The sequence below is a fragment of the Geotrypetes seraphini genome, chromosome 4 (genome assembly GCF_902459505.1).
Source record: "Geotrypetes seraphini chromosome 4, aGeoSer1.1, whole genome shotgun sequence".
Taxonomy (NCBI): Eukaryota; Metazoa; Chordata; class Amphibia; order Gymnophiona; family Dermophiidae; genus Geotrypetes; species Geotrypetes seraphini.
Window position 1 is genome coordinate 89,655,503 of NC_047087.1, and position 19,108 is coordinate 89,674,610.

General features: G+C 45.3%; 1 protein-coding gene across 7 annotated transcripts in view; it reads left to right on the forward strand.

The window, feature by feature from the left end:
• Positions 1 to 19,108, forward strand: part of MORC1 (MORC family CW-type zinc finger 1) — a 178,542-nt gene that overhangs the window by 73,358 nt on the left and 86,076 nt on the right. For all 7 annotated transcript variants that reach the window (XM_033943801.1, XM_033943804.1, XM_033943803.1 and 4 more), the window contains one exon: positions 10,209 to 10,279. In XM_033943801.1, coding sequence (XP_033799692.1) covers positions 10,209 to 10,279 — 71 coding nt within the window. The remainder of the gene's footprint in view (positions 1 to 10,208; positions 10,280 to 19,108) is intronic.

Consider the following 19,108-nt stretch of genomic DNA (forward strand, 5'->3'; position numbering starts at 1 on the left):
GAGTAATAATATTATCCAAGAGCGCCTCCTGGACCAAAGTCGCTATTTCCATACGCAAACCGGGAGAGGGATCCCTCTCCAGTTTAGTATACCAGTCCACGTTGGAAATATGAGTCGCCACCTGGGCATCATATTGGGCAGTGGACTGAACAACCACCGCCCCGCCCTTGTCGGCGGGTTTAATATCCAAGTCAGGGGCGTTCTTAAGAGCCTCCAGTGCAAGCCGTTGGGCCTTAGTAATGTTGACATAATGATGAGTAGAACGTGCATTCGGGAGCTGGTCTATATCACGTAGAACCAGGTCCCGGAATACTTTAATATGAGCATCAATGGGCCCCGGAGGGATCCAATGGGATTTAACCCTAAAAAGGGAATCATCCCGGGAACCCTCCTGAGTAGAAAAGAACAGCTTGATCTGGAGGCCCCGGACAAACCGTGCCATATCCCGGTGTACGGTAAACAAATCTAGAGCAGTGGTGGGAACGAACGAAAGCCCCTTCTCTAATAATTGAGTCTGTGCTTCAGAAAGGGGAACCCCTGATATGTTGACCACTAGGGACCCCTCGCTGCCTGCGAGCGGGTCACTGGAATGTTTTGCGCTATGTTGCGGTCCGGGTAGCCCCTGCGGCCCCGGGACCGTCTTCTTGGACCTCTTCTGGATCCCCGACCTAAAAAACGCGCTGACCCCATATAAGAACTGCGTCCACTAGAGTCACTATTGGAGGAACTATCCTCCGTCGGGTAAGTGGGATAGGTGTTAACCTGCTGTATTGCAGAGGAAGACCCCTGGGGCTGCATCCAAGCATACACGTACCCGGATGCGTAGTCCTCTGCATCCCTATGAAATTTATTAATTTTCCCCTGTTTGATCTTACTACGGTACTGTTCATGAAACGCCTGTAAATCAGGCAAACATTGAGCGAACAGTGGAGATGTATTGGGATCAGTGGTTAATTTGGTCTGTATCTCAACACTTTGTGCCTGAACCTCTTGGGATACTTCCTGGATGGTGTCAATCAACAACACCATCAGATCCAAAGAGCACTTGTTGAGAATAGCAGCCCATTTATGGAGGAAGGGGTCCCTGTTGGTGAACATACCAGGGGGTTTGTGAACCCGCAAACCCCGCGGAATGTAGTGATTCTTTATATACTCCACCAAGGACATGCTGTGTAAATCCAACTTAATTAATTCTTTTTGTAAATTAGACCATATGTTCTTATTGGCCACAAAATCCGGCGCATATGTATTCGTCTGGTGGTCTGCCTGAAACAAAGAAGTTAGGGTAGTGCATGACGTCACCTGGTCCGCCGAAAAGCAGAGAGTGCGCTGCCACTCGGGCAACTCCATAGAGTGAGACTAATAATACACACAACACTACACTCAATAAATATGCCAAAAATCCTATAATAGTAACAACAAAGAGGCACAACCAGTCACAACAGGGTTTGGATGGGGGGCGCTCAGAATAAGCTACAGTACTAGCCTGAAACAACTCCTCTCAAGAAGTAAAGGGCGCTCTCAGTGTGAACCATCAGCAATGGGAGCAGAAGCTCCGATACTTCACTTCCGGGCTGAGGCAGGAAGCCTCCACCACCACACCATCATTGAGCCCCCTATGTGTATATAATAATGAAAGACACCTACAATAAGGCCCTAAATAAATAATGCAATCCAAACAAACCCGTGAGCAATTTAAACTCAAACGGTGGAGATACAAACTGAGCGACCCCCACACAAACCCTGCCAGCCGAAACCCGCCAAGCTAACTACAACGCAATATCAAAACATACTTAAACTCAATCAAAAAAATACTTATCTAAACCAAACTGCCACAATGAGAACGCCAGGAGCCGAAGTTCAACCAAGCTGGTTTCGGGGAGGAGCCCTTCTTCAGGAACCAAGCCCCCGACCGCAAACCAAAAACAAAAAAATGGAATGAAAAAAATGCCGAAAAACGAAGCGGGACGGCTGGAGGGAGGGGTAACCGAGCGGGAGAGCACTCGCGCCTAAAAAGCGGACCAGGAATTACGTCACACACAACCCAACCAATCATACAGGACGCACAACGCGTCCTAAATCACTCATACAGGGGCGGGAAAAAGAAAAAAGCCCCAAAGCTACAGAAAGAAAACAGCAAGACCCGTGCAGTACTCGAACCCAAACATGCTGGAAACCACCCAGCACAGGAAACCTACACGATAACACGGCACCCAGAAAGGATAGACAGGAACCCTATATAATGGTGTTCCATTCCACACTTTCATTAAGGCCGTGGGGAACAACAGCTTGAAGTTGGAAAATCCAATATTGTTCCCTAAGGTTTAACTGAAATTGTTTATCCCCCCTGAAATCCCAGGGAATTTGCTCCAGCACAAACCATGCCAGATCAGTAAACTGATGACCAGCTTCCAAACAATGAGGCACCAGAGGGGCGGCTAAAGATGCCGTTCTGATCCTACTCCTGTGTTCTTGAAGTCTTATCCTGATCTTTCTACTCGTGCGCCCCACGTAGTGAAGCGCACAAGGACAGATGATAATATATACCACCCAAGCAGAATCACAGGACGTTTGGGATCTAAGATGGTAAGTGCGCTGCGTCCGAGGATGTTGCCATTGAGAAATGGATAAAGAGGACGCACACATATCACAATGGCCACATGGACCATGCCTCCCCCCGGTGACAGCTCGGCCTTTAGTAGATAACAATTCCTTCAAATTTTTTGGACGAGAGAAAGCAATGCAAGGAGCCTGGTTAAAGATGGCATGATGGTCCAAAACATGCCAATGCTTTCTCACGATACCGGCTACCTGGTGGGCTTGGTCAGAAAATGAAATGACACACACCTGCTGTTCCATGGGCGGCCTAATAGCAGGAGCCCGCAGAAGCTCAGGATTGGCATAGCGTGCTCTGCGATAGGCCCTCTTGATGGTCCAATCTGGATAACCGCGTGCCTTAAAGCGCTGCCATAACAGCTTGGCCTGAGTTCTGAACTCCCCTAATGAGGAGCAGATTCGGCGGATCCTGAGAAATTGCCCCACAGGCAATGATTGACGCAGCCTGGCAGGATGACAGCTGGTGAAGTGTAAATATGAGGTACGATCGGTAACTTTCCGAAAGACCGTTGTAACCAAATGCCCACCAGACTTGCTGACCATGGTGTCCAAATAGGTGACCCTGGCTCCATCCACCGTAGCGGTGAACTTCAAGTGTCTATCCAGGGTATTCAGCCAGGTAAGGAATTCATCAAATCTGGCCTTGGTACCAGTCCAAACCAGGAACACATCATCGATGTACCGGAGCCATGTGCCAATATCCGACATCCACATAGATGGATATAACAGCTGTTCTTCGAAATTCGTAACATAGAGGTTAGCCACACTAGGGGCCATGGCCGTCCCCATGGCTACCCCGTGAGTCTGCAGATAAAATTCCCCTCTTACTTCGAAGAAATTCCGCTGTAAAACCAAGGTGGCTAATTGCATCAAAAAAACCTTGGTTATACGATGATGGAAAAGCCCTTCAGATAACTGTTGTTCCACAATCTTCAAGGCCTCAGTCTGAGGGATATTGCAATATAGGGCTTCCAAATCCATAGTAACCAAGAGGTCAGTGTGTTGAACCTGGATGGACTCGATTTTATTCAAGAAATTGGTGGTATCCAATACAAAGGAACGTGCCTGAGCAACCCTGGGTTTCAAAAAGTGATCGACCATTTTGGACAGGGGCTCAAGAATGGTCCCACAGAGGGAGACTATAGGCCTACCCGGAGGGTTGGAAAGTGTTTTATGAATTTTGGGTACCGTGTAAAAGCGAGGACTGCGACTAGGAGGTTGGGATAGATATCTGGCTTCGGATTGAGTAATAATATTATCCAAGAGCGCCTCCTGGACCAAAGTCGCTATTTCCATACGCAAACCGGGAGAGGGATCCCTCTCCAGTTTAGTATACCAGTCCACGTTGGAAATATGAGTCGCCACCTGGGCATCATATTGGGCAGTGGACTGAACAACCACCGCCCCGCCCTTGTCGGCGGGTTTAATATCCAAGTCAGGGGCGTTCTTAAGAGCCTCCAGTGCAAGCCGTTGGGCCTTAGTAATGTTGACATAATGATGAGTAGAACGTGCATTCGGGAGCTGGTCTATATCACGTAGAACCAGGTCCCGGAATACTTTAATATGAGCATCAATGGGCCCCGGAGGGATCCAATGGGATTTAACCCTAAAAAGGGAATCATCCCGGGAACCCTCCTGAGTAGAAAAGAACAGCTTGATCTGGAGGCCCCGGACAAACCGTGCCATATCCCGGTGTACGGTAAACAAATCTAGAGCAGTGGTGGGAACGAACGAAAGCCCCTTCTCTAATAATTGAGTCTGTGCTTCAGAAAGGGGAACCCCTGATATGTTGACCACTAGGGACCCCTCGCTGCCTGCGAGCGGGTCACTGGAATGTTTTGCGCTATGTTGCGGTCCGGGTAGCCCCTGCGGCCCCGGGACCGTCTTCTTGGACCTCTTCTGGATCCCCGACCTAAAAAACGCGCTGACCCCATATAAGAACTGCGTCCACTAGAGTCACTATTGGAGGAACTATCCTCCGTCGGGTAAGTGGGATAGGTGTTAACCTGCTGTATTGCAGAGGAAGACCCCTGGGGCTGCATCCAAGCATACACGTACCCGGATGCGTAGTCCTCTGCATCCCTATGAAATTTATTAATTTTCCCCTGTTTGATCTTACTACGGTACTGTTCATGAAACGCCTGTAAATCAGGCAAACATTGAGCGAACAGTGGAGATGTATTGGGATCAGTGGTTAATTTGGTCTGTATCTCAACACTTTGTGCCTGAACCTCTTGGGATACTTCCTGGATGGTGTCAATCAACAACACCATCAGATCCAAAGAGCACTTGTTGAGAATAGCAGCCCATTTATGGAGGAAGGGGTCCCTGTTGGTGAACATACCAGGGGGTTTGTGAACCCGCAAACCCCGCGGAATGTAGTGATTCTTTATATACTCCACCAAGGACATGCTGTGTAAATCCAACTTAATTAATTCTTTTTGTAAATTAGACCATATGTTCTTATTGGCCACAAAATCCGGCGCATATGTATTCGTCTGGTGGTCTGCCTGAAACAAAGAAGTTAGGGTAGTGCATGACGTCACCTGGTCCGCCGAAAAGCAGAGAGTGCGCTGCCACTCGGGCAACTCCATAGAGTGAGTTTCCAGCATGTTTGGGTTCGAGTACTGCACGGGTCTTGCTGTTTTCTTTCTGTAGCTTTGGGGCTTTTTTCTTTTTCCCGCCCCTGTATGAGTGATTTAGGACGCGTTGTGCGTCCTGTATGATTGGTTGGGTTGTGTGTGACGTAATTCCTGGTCCGCTTTTTAGGCGCGAGTGCTCTCCCGCTCGGTTACCCCTCCCTCCAGCCGTCCCGCTTCGTTTTTCGGCATTTTTTTCATTTCATTTTTTTGTTTTTGGTTTGCGGTCGGGGGCTTGGTTCCTGAAGAAGGGCTCCTCCCCGAAACCAGCTTGGTTGAACTTCGGCTCCTGGCGTTCTCATTGTGGCAGTTTGGTTTAGATAAGTATTTTTTTGATTGAGTTTAAGTATGTTTTGATATTGCGTTGTAGTTAGCTTGGCGGGTTTCGGCTGGCAGGGTTTGTGTGGGGGTCGCTCAGTTTGTATCTCCACCGTTTGAGTTTAAATTGCTCACGGGTTTGTTTGGATTGCATTATTTATTTAGGGCCTTATTGTAGGTGTCTTTCATTATTATATACACATAGGGGGCTCAATGATGGTGTGGTGGTGGAGGCTTCCTGCCTCAGCCCGGAAGTGAAGTATCGGAGCTTCTGCTCCCATTGCTGATGGTTCACACTGAGAGCGCCCTTTACTTCTTGAGAGGAGTTGTTTCAGGCTAGTACTGTAGCTTATTCTGAGCGCCCCCCATCCAAACCCTGTTGTGACTGGTTGTGCCTCTTTGTTGTTACTATTATAGGATTTTTGGCATATTTATTGAGTGTAGTGTTGTGTGTTTCATATTTAAAGGCCAGATGAAAAAAAAACAACACAGGATGCTGAAATATATGCCAGGAACACAACTAACATTAACTGAGATTTTTTTTATCATGTATTCATCTCTATTGAAAAAAATGGCCTCCACTAATGTGAAGGGTGAAACTGAGCTCTGGACTTCAGCACATAGGCTAGGTCTGTTTCAAAGGCAGTGGTTTTGATACGCAAAATGTCACGCAGGTGAGAGTCACTTAGTCTTGTCCTCACGTGGTTCTTGTTAAAGTTCATAGCAGAGAATGTCTTCTCGCACAAATATGTTGAACCAAACAAGCTCAGCATTTTCTTAGCAAATGTTCGAATCTCTGGAAACCGTCTCTTATCCAGTTGGTGGTAAAAGTTCACAAGAGAGAGCTGTTGGTGACAACTGCGTAACTCGCTGTCGCAATGCAGCTCAATGAGCTCGAGCTGCAGCTGATCTGGAGCATCATTGGGGTCAACAGAGAATGGAGAGGAGAAAAGGCTGAGTTCCTTTTCAATAGCTTCAAAATCCTGAAAGCGCCTATTAAACTCCCCAGCCAGAGATGTGATGTCTGCTGCATATCTGCTCATTTGCGCACTGATATTATCCTGTGGAAAACTGTTCATTATTTCCTGCAACGCTGAAAAATGTTTGGTAATGGGCTGTGTTTGTGACAACTGCCTTATGAAAAGTTGCAGCTTTGTTCCAAAGGCTTTGAGGTGTGAATAGAGCTGGTTCACCGCTGCATCTTTCCCCTGAAGACTTGTGTTCAGTACATTCAGATGCTTTGTTGTGTCAACTAGAAACCCCAAATCAGCCAGCCAAATAGGATCAAATAGTTCTTGCATCGGTTGTCCCTTTGTGTCTAAGAATTCTTTAATTTCCTTCCTGAGAGAGTAGAAACGCTGAAGTGCAGACCCCCGACTGAGCCATCTTACATCGTTGTGATATAAAACATCTTCGTATTCAGCCTGGATGTCCAGAAGAAACTGTTTAAACTGGCGGTGGCACAGGGATTTAGAGCGAATAAAATTAATAGTCTTTAGCACCAGTTTCATAACATGATCATATTTGAGATGTTTAGCACAGAGAACTTGTTGATGAATGATACAATGGAGTTTAATAGCTTTGCCTCCTTCTTCCATCACTTTGTTACAGATTAGGGTTGATAATCCACTTCGTTCACCAGCCATGGCAGGTGCCCCATCAGTAGTAATCCCAGTAACTTTGTTCCAAGGCAGTTTCATGTCATCTATGTCAGAACTAACAGAAACAAATAAATCTGTTCCTCTTGTTTGGCCCGTAAGGCTCTGAAGGTCAAGTAGCTCTTCAGTCACATTCATTTCATCGTCAACCCCTCTCATGAAAATCAGCAACTGGGCTTTGTCAAATAGATCCATGCTTTCATCACAGGCTATTGAAAAGAAGTCAAAATCCACTCCTTTGGACGTCAACTGTCTCTTAATATCTGATGAAATATCTTCAATTCTCCGTGCTACAGTGTTACGAGCCAGGCAAATGTTGGCAAACTCTTGCTTCTTCTCAGGACAGATATTCTCAACCATTTTCATAATGCATTCTTTGATAAATGCACCCTCAAGAAAAGATTTGCCTTTTTTAGCAATTAACGTTGCAACCTCATAGCTCGCCCTTGTGGCATTTTCATTTGACTCACGGGCTCTTGTAAAAAATCGCTGTTGCGATATTAAAACAGCTTCAAGTTGCTTACACTTTTCAGCGCAGTCACGCCCTGTTAGCTTGTCATATGTGCTATGTCTCGACTGGTAGTGTCTCTTGACATTAAATTCCTTATAAACAGCCACAGTCTCTTGGCATATCAGACAAACGCAATAATTCCGTATTTCAGTGAAGAAATATTCTACTTTCCATCTATCTTGGAAACGTCGGCCCTCACTGTCAACTTTTCTTCTCTTATTTACAGTCGCCATTTTAGAAATTGGCCAGAAGGGGGAGAAATTATGAGCGCAGTGCCAGAGGTTTTGGTTCAAGTGTTTTCACCCAAGCCCTAAGTGTGTTTGCCCGAGCACTAATAGATGTGCGCAATGAGGACGCAGCACAGGGAGAAGTGACGCTTCTATGTTGCAACAAAGACGAATAAAAAGGGAAATCAAGGTCATGTCTCGCTGTGCATACAGAATTGCTTCCTCACAGTGGATTCAACACCATACAGGTGGCTGTAATAAAGGAAAAAAAAACAATCAGTGCATACAAAGTGATCAAATAAATAAGAATTGCAAGCTGAACACTAAGCTAGGAACATTACTAGAAAAGATACAAAATTTAAAAAATAAAGTGCAGCGCAAAAAAACATGTCTATCACACATCAAATGAATATAGCAGTAAGGCCCAAAAGTCCATAGAAACTGGATAAGGAAGGACACACTGTTATCGGAGGTCCCAGCGCCGCCCCTCCCCTTCTACCTCTCGGCGCTGCTTTCTGGACTTTTTTTTATTACATTATATACATATATATGGAATTATATGAAGCAACAGGGCTTTATGGATAAAATTGCACTTACTAAAACAGGAAGTAGACCTCCTCGGTCAACTCTACATGGGGCTACAGGTGGCTGCGTGGTGAGAGAAGGAATGCAGATTTCAAATCCTTCTGCATTCCCGCGTCGTAGGCGGCGCCAGGCACATAGAAAAGAGCGGGGGCGGGGATGTACGATGGCTCAGACACAGAGAAAGACATTGATCAGCCGTGTCTCTGGGGGCCATATGGAAGTAAAGGACGGGCCGCAACTGGCCCGCGGGCCGGACTTTGGACATTACTGCCCTAGTTACACTCCCCTAACACTATTCCTGCCATGTATGACTGAAGTATTCTGTTAGGGGATATTTGTGAAGGAGAGAGGTTTTGTTGATCCTTGCTCTGTATTATTTGTGTTTATAAAATGACAATTGTACAGAATATTGTTTCTTTTTATATTTTAATAAAATAAGTTCAATATAAAATCATAACTATTCGAAGCTTGTGCGGATGAGATCAGGGTGGGGATGGGGACTGAGTTTATAAGGATGGGGTGGGGACGGAGCAGAATGACCATGAGCCTGAAATGTCTAAATCCCAATTTTGCAAAGGCAGAAAAGGGACGCCCAGCACTACAGTAAATCCAAATACCAAAGAGGCATGTTGTGAGTATGTTTGAGGTGGGACTAGGGAGGGACCAAAATTAGAATGATTAATTGCAATAATCAAACAGGAAAAAACGCCCAAGTCTAAAAAGAAAGGATGTCCTTAGACCTGTTACTATCACATCTAGGATGCAAAAATGGTGCTCTGATTGAGCAGCTACCCAGTGGAGAGATTAAAGCATGACACTGCCTTAATCTCCTAATGGTTGCTGCCCTGCTTCTCTTGGGGCAGCAATGGTTGCTTCCCGCTTCTGAAACTAAATGAGCACCAAGCAGATCTGAGGAGTAGCCTATCTGTCAAATCAAACTTTAACACTTTAAAAAAAAAATATTTTAAAATTGTGAGCCCTCTAGGAACAAAAAACTATCCATTGTACATAAGAACATGTAAGCTGCCTGAAAGCTACTGAAGTGGTGTACATTCAGGTGCAATATGCATTTTTCTGTTCTTAGAGGGTTCACAAGTACAAATTAACCCCCGCTCCCCTTTACAAAGCCGTCTTAGCGGCTGCTGCTATGGTAACTGTCCCGAAGCCCATAGAGATTTAAAGAGCTTCAGGGCTTTTGCTGTGCAGAAAAAGGGGAGGGGGGCTAAAACAGTTAAAGTAGGATTTGAACCTGGGACCCTTGGTTTAACGTCCTCTGCACTAACTACTAGACTACCCTTCTGCACTGCAAGGATATCTGTGTGGCCGTTCTTCTAAGAACGCTGCCAAATGGGCATCTTTGTCCCTGCTTTTTTGCCAGTTTGTAAAATGGCTGTTCATGTTGGATATCTTCAACACACGGGATGTCCAGCTCATGTATTCTTGAACAGGAAATCCTGACACATTTCCTGTTGGAAAATGCATGAGATGGACGTCCGTTTTGGACGTTATGAGCTGGATGACTCTATTCTGATCTGGACATTCTTTCAAAAACACCCCATGTAAATACTTCTTTAAATTACCCTCTAAGCAGCTACAATAGCAGTATAAAATCTATGTACTACATTTTTCTGAACTTCTTTTTCTGTGTTTATAGCGGAGGAACGGGTTGAACAAACAAAGTATAAACTGAATCGGCTGGAGAATACTTTGGATGATATCAGCGAGGTAGGATAGAGAAAGCGTATGTTCTAGATCAGTGGTTCCCAACCCTGTCCTGGAGGACCACCAGCCCAATCGGGTTTTCAGGCTAGCCCTAATGAATATGCATGAGAGAGATTTGCATATAATGGAAGTGACAGGCTTGCAAATCTGGTCCATGCATATTCATTAGGGCTAGCCTAAAAACCCAATTGGCCTGGTGGTCCTCCAGGACAGGGTTGGGAACCACTGTTCTAGATGTGCTCTTAACCAAGACTGCATGTTGGTTTCTCAAGGCAACTGGAGATGTTTTCAAGGGTTGCTCTGTAACTGTGCAGACCGACCAGCAAAACCAAAAAGAGAAATCAGACAAGATGTATAAGAATATGACTCTGCTCTGCCATGTGTATTATCACCCCGCAGTCACTGAATGACCCCAAAGGTTAAAATAAAGCTAAGAGAGGCAGTTCTATACCAGGGGCCATTGAGAAGTTCACAGCCTAACCAAAAAGAGAATGATGGGGAGCCATGAAACAAGTTATTCCGCACTTTTCTTGACACTTTTCATTTCATTTCTTATCATTGGAACGAAAAGCGTCAAGAAAAGTGTGGAATAACTTATAAATTTCATGGCTCCACATCATTCTTTTCTTAGTTGGGCTGATAACTTTTCAGCGGCCCCTCATATCAGGGCACCACCATTTAAGTACTATGTTACCGCAGTTAATGAGCCTAATCTGTACAAAAATCAAGGGACATAAATGTTCTAATAGATTTTTAATGTAAATCTGCATCCATGTGCCAGAATTTAGGCACAAACATTTTTGATAAATTCATGGACTGTGTAAATGTTAGCGTTTAAATGTGACATTTGTGTACTTTCACCCCGATTCTATAAAAAGCGCTAAAAGTTGTGCAGGCAAATTTGGGCACACTCCCAATTAGTGCTCGCAATTTAATTCAATAATGAGCCAATTAGCACTGACAGTTGGGATCCTAACAACAATTTATTGGTGCTAATAGGAATTAATTAAAATTTATGTGTATGGATGCTGCAGGGACGGGGTGGGGACAGTGGTCGTGGGGACGTGGCGGGGAAGGTGGTCATGGGGACAGGGCGGGGACGGTGGTCGTGGGGATGGGGCATTGACGGGGACAAATTTTTTCCCCCCGTCATTCTCTATTTCACATGTCAAGTCAACGTGTTGCAGTTTAGCACCAATAATTGTTAGCACCAAATTATTGGTGCTAACTGGCTTGTTAATTAAATTGGGCATGTACCAAAATTTGTGCATGCAGTTTTTGAGAAGAATTTATAGAATTTGGGGAAAAGCTTCTGCAGGAGGGCTGCACCAGGTTCTGCGACGAACACTGGGCCCGGTTATCAAAGGCATTTATCCAGATGACAGTTATTACCGGATAATGGCTTAGCCGGCACTGGTCATGAAGATTTACCAGCAGTGTCTGGATAGTGCCACTGAATATCCTTACAGATTGCCTCAGCAGTGTCAGGATGGTGAAAGGGTCGAGTTGGCAATTATCCAGAGTGTGATAATACTCAGGATTCTATCTGGACTACTACTCAAATAAAGGCTATCTTTTATTAAGCCGCCTTAGAGGTTTCTATTATGGCCCAGAGTGCTAATTGTTCATAGGAACTCTGGGCCATGGTTGAAACCTCTACCGCAGCTTAGTAAAAAGGGGGATAGCTTAGAACAGAAAAATGCTGCACTCTTTTTAATTGGTTAGTTATTGAGATATTCGTTTCAGTACCACCACTATCTGGATTATGGTAATACTTGCTGCTCTACTCCTAGCTGTCGCGATAGCATTACTTGAATATCAGTGTTCTTCAACCTCTGATCCGCGGACTGGTGCCGGTCCGCTAAAAATTCCTGCCGGTCTGCGAAGGATCAGTGTCCCTTACAAGCACTGAGGAAAAAAGGTGGCTTACCGTAAATGCTTCGCGGACTACTTAAGCAAAAACAGTGCAATTTGCCTGCTCTCATTTCCAGGCAGTGCCGGGGCTGATAACAGGGAGTTTGTGTGAACTTGGTGTGGTGGCTGATGGGTAATTTTGGGAGAGCCTGAGGCGCGCGAAGTGGGTGCCACATGGTGATTCAGCTGATTGCGCTGTTCGAAGGCAGCTGCTGTACATGCACAGAAAGTTACCACTGCTCTGGCTTGCGTTGTTTTCCCAGTCTTCCTTGGGCTGTCTGTGGAAGGAACGAAAGATCTCCTTGCTCATAGACCTGGCTAAAAGGAATGAAGGTTCTGCTGCTGCATTCCCATTCTCACCAAACTTCTTGAAACTCACATAAGTAAACAACTAACAGCATACATAGCGCAACATTCATGCCTTCATCAAATACAATTTGGTTTCAGTCAACAGCACAGCACGGAATTCCTCATACTGACCTTTCTGACCAAAATCAAACAACTACTAAGTACAGGCCGTCAAGCCATACTCATTCAATTCAACATATCCGCAGCATTTGACTCAGTGGATCATCAATTACTCCTCACAAAACTCTCAGAGATAGGTGCAACAGACACAGTACTACGCTGGTTCACAGATTTCCTCATGAACAGAGAATACACCGTCAAAAAAGGCGGCATTTACTCCAACACCTGGAGGGCCTGGAGTTCCACAGGGATCATCGTTCTCACCTATTCTTTTCAACCTGTTCATGAGTTCACTCGGAGACATCCAACTTGAAGACAAGAGCATAATGTCATATGCGGATGACATCTTACTCCTTATACCAGTGGAAGTAAATCAAGCTAACCCCCCCAAGAAAATATCTGATAATATAGAAAAAATCCAAGCATGGACAACTGCTCAAGAGCTAAAACTAAACACCGCCAAAACCAAGGTCCTCTATTTCCACAATGCCCAACAAACAGTGCCAACAAACATCACGCTCCAATCAGGCAGCATACTTACTGTAGAAAAAAACCTCTAAAATTCTAGGCTGTATACTAGACTCCACATTATCCATGGAACCTCAAGTATCCCATCTTCGAAAGAAAGCCCTCTTCACCATGAAATAACTAAGACTCATCAGGCCATACTTCCACTAGCACCACTTTGCCACCATTGTCCAGATGATGATTCTATTCCAAATGGATTATTGCAACTCCACCTATCTTGGAATCAATACCACCCTCACCCACAAAATGTAACTTATTCTAAACACTTCGGTGAGACTCATCTTCGGGCTGAAAAAATACGACTCCATCTCAACCCACCGCAAACATCTCCACTGGCTACTCATCACAGCTCATATAAAATTCAAAACAGCCAGTATCATGCATCGAATTATCTATGGCAACTCAGCGGTCCCACTCATCAAACTTTTAACCGACGCATGGTCCAGCTCACGCAGAATTCTCAACAAGATCCAACTGAACCTCCCCTCAACAAAAAATCTCAAATACAGAAGAATCTTCCAGTCCATGTTCACCTTCCTTGGAGTCAAAATTTGGAATGATCTCACAGAGAATATAAGAACAGAAACCAACCATACCCTATTAGAAAAGAAACTGAAAACTTCACTCTTTGACAGCTAATTCTTCTAAGACCATCCTAAGCACCTGACATTTTAAATTTACCTAAGTTTTATGCTTCCTGTCTCCCTCCACTCCTTCCCCTTAACCTCTTCCCCTTCCTTCCCTCCAGTCGCCTAGGGCCTGTTTAGGTATGTGCGACTCACAAATACTAGATTAGATTAGAGATGTGACTTCCCAAGCTTTCAGGTAGGCTGAGGAGGGGAAGCGGTCTTTGTTACTCAATTGCACTTCTAAGAAAGGCAGTGTCCCGATTGTGTGGGCTGGAGACTAGAGACTCCTTGGACCGGTGAACGCACCGGTCCAGAAGCAGCACTGATTGGCAGTTAGCAAACAGCACGGGACTATGTTCTCCTGAAGTTATATATTGTATTTAGTACTCGGGGTGGGAATGATAGGGGTCTTTTTCTCTCTTTTTTTTATTTCTTAAAAAAACATCCTTGACAATTCTTTTTGAGGTTTGTCAAATCTTCATTGAATATTAGGGCTACTATTTTAGTAATGAAAGACTAATGCAAAAAGGTCTTTAAAAAAGTGGAAAACTTGTACTTTTTTTCTAATCCCAAATGATCGATATCTGATCAAAACAACATTTAATTTTTTTGTGACAGTACTTAGATTTTACTCAAGCTCTACGGAATTTTACGCCATTTGTGGCATGTTTGGAAAATTGCTTTAAAAAAATTTATTTGTAGCCTCCTAATAGGAAAAGTTATATATTCTCATTTCCTATGGTAGTTTAGTAGTGGCATTTGAGTCTACACCATTGTTCTTCAACCGCTGGTCCGCAAAATAATTCTTTTATTTCTGCCAGTCCATAGGTGTGAAAAGTTTGAAGAACACTGATTTAAACACTGTGCTTGGCATTTAAAATGAACTCTGACCTGATTCTTTGTGTCTGTTTTAATGCACTAAGAACATAAGAATTGCCGCTGTTGGGTCAGACCAGTGGTCCATCGTGCCCAGCAGTCCGCTCACACGGTGGCCCTTTGGTCAAAATTGTCCTAACTGAGACTAGCTTTACCTGCGTACGTTCTGGTTCAGCAGGAACTTGTCTAACTTTATCTTGAATCCATGGAGGGTGTTTTCTCCTATAACAGCCACCGGAAGAGCGTTCCTGTTTTCCACCACTCTGAGTGAAGAAGAACTTCCTTATGTTTGTACGGAATCGATCCCGTTTTAACTTTAGAGAGTGCCCTCTCGTTCTCTCTACCTTGGAGAGGGTGAACAACTTGTCTCTATCTACTAAGTCTATTCCCTTTATTATCTTGAATGTTTCTATCTTATCCCCTCTTTTCAAGGGAGAAGAACATAAGAAGTTGCCTCCACTGGGTCAGACCAGAGGTCCATCACGCCCAGCAGTCCGCACCCGCGGCGGCTCATCAGGTCCATGACCTGTTAGGTGGTCCCTGACTTTTCCTATAACCCATCTCTACTTCTATCTGTACCCCTCAATCCCCTTATCCTTCAGGAATTTATCTAAACCTTCCTTGAACCCCCGTAGCGTGCTCTGCCCTACACAACCTCCAGGAGTGCGTTCCATGTGTCCACCACTGAGTAAAGAAGAACTTCCTAGCATTTGTTCTAAACCTATCCCCTTTCGATTTCTCCAAGTGCCCCCTTGTACTTGTGGTTCCCCAAAGTCTGAAGAATCTGTCCCTGTCTACCTTCTCTGTGCCTTTCAGGATTTTGAAGGTTTCTATCATGTCTCCTCTAAGTCTCCGCTTTTCCAGGGAGAATAGCCCCAGCTTTTACAACCTGTCAGCGTATGAAAAGTTTTCCATACCTCTTACAAATTTAGTCGCTCTTCTCTGGACTCCCTCAAGTATCGCCATGTCCTTTTTGAGGTACGGCAACCAGTACTGGATGCAGTACTCCAGATGCGGGCGCACCATTGCACGATACAGCGGCATGATGACTTCCTTCGTCTTGGTCGTGATACCCTTTTTAATGATACCCAACATTCTGTTTGCTTTCTTTGAGGCTGTCGCACATTGTGCCAATGCCTTCATTGTATCCACCAACACACCCAGGTCTCTTTCAAGGTTACTCACCCCTAGCAATGATCCCCCCATTTTGTAGCTGAATATCGGGTTCTTTTTCCCTACATGCATGACCTTGCAATTTTCAATATTAAAGCTCATTTGCCACTTTATTGCCCACTCTTCCAGTCTCGTTAGGTCCCTTTGCAGGTCTTCACAGTCTTCCGTGGTTCTAACCCTGCTGCAGAGTTTGGTGTCATCTGCAAATTTAATAACCTCACATTTCGTCCCCTTCTCCAGGTCATCTATAAAAATATTGAACAGGAGCGGCCCCAGCACCGACCCCTGCGGAACTCCGCTTATGACCCATTGCCAGTCTGAATATTGGCCCTTTACGCCAACCCTCTGTTTCCTGCCTGCCAACCAGTGTTTAATCCATCGGTAGACATCCCCTTTTACCCCGTGGCTCCACAACTTCTTAAGCAACTGTTCGTGGGGTACCTTGTCGAAGGCTTTTTGGAAGTCAAGGTAAATGATGTCTTTGGATTCCCCTTTATTCATCTGGCTGTTTATCCCTTCAAAGAAGTGCAGTAAGTTCGTGAGGCACGACCTTCCCTTGCGGAAGCCGTGCTGGCTCGCCCTCAGCTGTCCATTTTTTTCTATGTGCTCACAGATGCTGTCCTTAACCAGTGCTTCCATCATCTTACCTGGAACAGAAGTCAAGCTCACCGGCCTGTAGTTTCCCGGGTCACCCCTCGATCCTTTCTTAAAGATAGGCGTGACATTTTCCAATCCTCCGGGATCTCCCCAGTTTTTAAGGATAGGTTACATATTTGCTGGAGTGTTTCCGCTATTTCGTTTCTCAGTTCTTTTAGTACCCTTGGGTGGATTCCGTCCGGGCCTGGTGATTTGTCGCTCTTCAATCTATCTATCTGTCGGAGGACATCCTCTTGGCTTACCTCTATTTGCTCAAGCTTTTCATCTTAATCCTCACTTATGATCTCCTCGGGTTCTGGAACATTGGATGTGTCCTCGCTCGTGAAGACCGACGCGAAGAACTTGTTTAACCTGTCAGCTACCTCTTTTTCCTCCTTTACCACTCCCTTTCTGTGTCCATCATCCAACGGTCCCACTTCCTCCCTCACCAGTTGTTTCCCCTTCACGTACCTGAAGAACGTTTTGAAGTTCCTTGCTTCCCCAGCCAGCCTCTCTTCATGTTCTCTTTATGCTTTCCGAACCACTCGGTGACATTCCTTTTGGTGTTTTTTGTGTTCCTTCCGGTTGTCCTCAGTTTGGTCCTTTTTCCATTTTCTGAACGATATTTTCTTGTCACCTATCGCCTTCTTCACTGCATTTGTTACCCACACCGGGTTTTTTGTTTGATTCTTTTTGCACCCTTTCCTAAACCTGGGGACGTACAGGTTTTGTGCTTTGTGCACCGTGTCCTTGAGTAGGGACCAGGCTTTCTCTACGGTCTCCATCTTCCCTGAGCTGCTTCTGAGTTTCTTTCCCACTATTTTCCTCATAGCATCGTAGTTCCCTTTTCTGAAATTGAGCGCTGTAGTTGTGGTTCTCCTCACCTTTGATGTTCCTACTTCTAATTTGCACTGGATCATGTTGTGATCGCTGTTGCCTAGTGACCCTATTACTACCACCTCCTTTGCGGGTCCCCCTAGCCCGTTGAGGATTAGATCGAGAGTGCCATTTCCTCGCATTGGTTCCATGACCAGCTGTTCCATGAAACAGTCCCTCACAGCCTCCAGGAATTTTGTTTCCCTCGCGCAGTTGGAGTGTCCAATATTCCAGTCTATCCCAGGGTAGTTGAAATCCCCCATCACCACCACACTTCCGCTTTTGCATTCCTGCCTCAATTCTGCTTCCAGGTCTTGGTCGTTTGCTTCTGGTTGTCCAGGTGGGCGATAGTACAGTCCCAATTTTATATCAGCTCCATTTATTCCTGGTAACTTAACCTATAGTGATTCCAAACCGTCCGCCCTTACTGCTGTTTCCATCCTGGTCGAGTGAATGGAGTCCTTTATATATAATGCTATTCCTCCACCCTTCTTGCACGTCCTGTCTCTCCTATAGAGTTGTACCCTGGTAGGACCACATCCCATTTGTTGTCCTCAGACCACCATGTTTCTGTGACTCCAATTATGTCTAGGTCCTCTTTGTTGGCTATGACTTCTAGCTCTCCCATTTTGGCTCTTAGACTCCTTGCATTTGTGTATAAGCAATTTAAGTCCCAGTTGTTTACTTTCCTTGCTGGTTTTTCTCGTGGTCTGTTACTCCTGCCAACCCCCTCGTGGACTGTCAGCCCCTGAGTTTCGTTCTGTTTTTCCTCCTCCTGTGGTGTGTTTTCTTCGTCCTCAGCCTGCTTCCCCTTTTTCGCATGTCCCTCTAGCTCGTGTTCTTTTTGCTCTCTAGTTCTACTTGTTCCTTGGACCCCTGTAATTCATCTTTGGGTCCTTTTTCACATTTTCCTCGCTTGCCCTTAAGTCCTTCCACATTTATTCCGCTCGCCTTTAAGTCCTTGTTTACATTTTTCCCGCTCAGTATCTTCGTTTGATACTCTTGTCCGAAGTGTCGTTGTCAGATCTACTGTCAGCTTTCCCCTTCTCCTCAGTTTCCCTAATTTCTCACTGTACGGCAACTCCTCCAGCCCCTTAACCATTTTAGTCGCTCTTCTCTGGACCCTTTCGAGTAGTACCATGTCCTTCATGTACGGCGACCAGTGCTGGATGCAGTATTCCAGATGAGGGCGTACCATGGCCCGGTACAGCGGCATGATAACCTTCTCCGATCTGTTCGGGATCTCCTTCTTAATCATTCCCAGCATTCTGTTTGCCCTTTTCACCACCGCCGCACTTTGCGTGGACGGCTCATTGACTTGTCGACCAGTACTCCCAAGCCTCTTTCCTGGGGGGTCTCTCCAAGTACTGCACCGGACAAACTGTATTCGTGTATAAGGTTTTTATTACAGACATGCATCACCTTACACTTATCCACGTTAAACCTCATTTGCCATGTTGTGGCCCATTTCTCGAGCATGTTTATGTCACGTTGCAGGTCTTCGCAATCCTCCTGTGTCTTCACTACTCAGAATAACTTTGTATCGTCTGCAAATTTAATCACCTCACTCGTCGTACCAATTTCCAGGTCGTTTATAAATATGTTGAAAAGCACGAGTCCAAGCACCGAACCCTGCAGCACTCCACTCATGACGCTTTTCTAGTTTGAATATCGTCCATTTACCCCCACTCTCTGTCTCCTATCCGCCAATCCGTGTTTAATCCACGTGAGT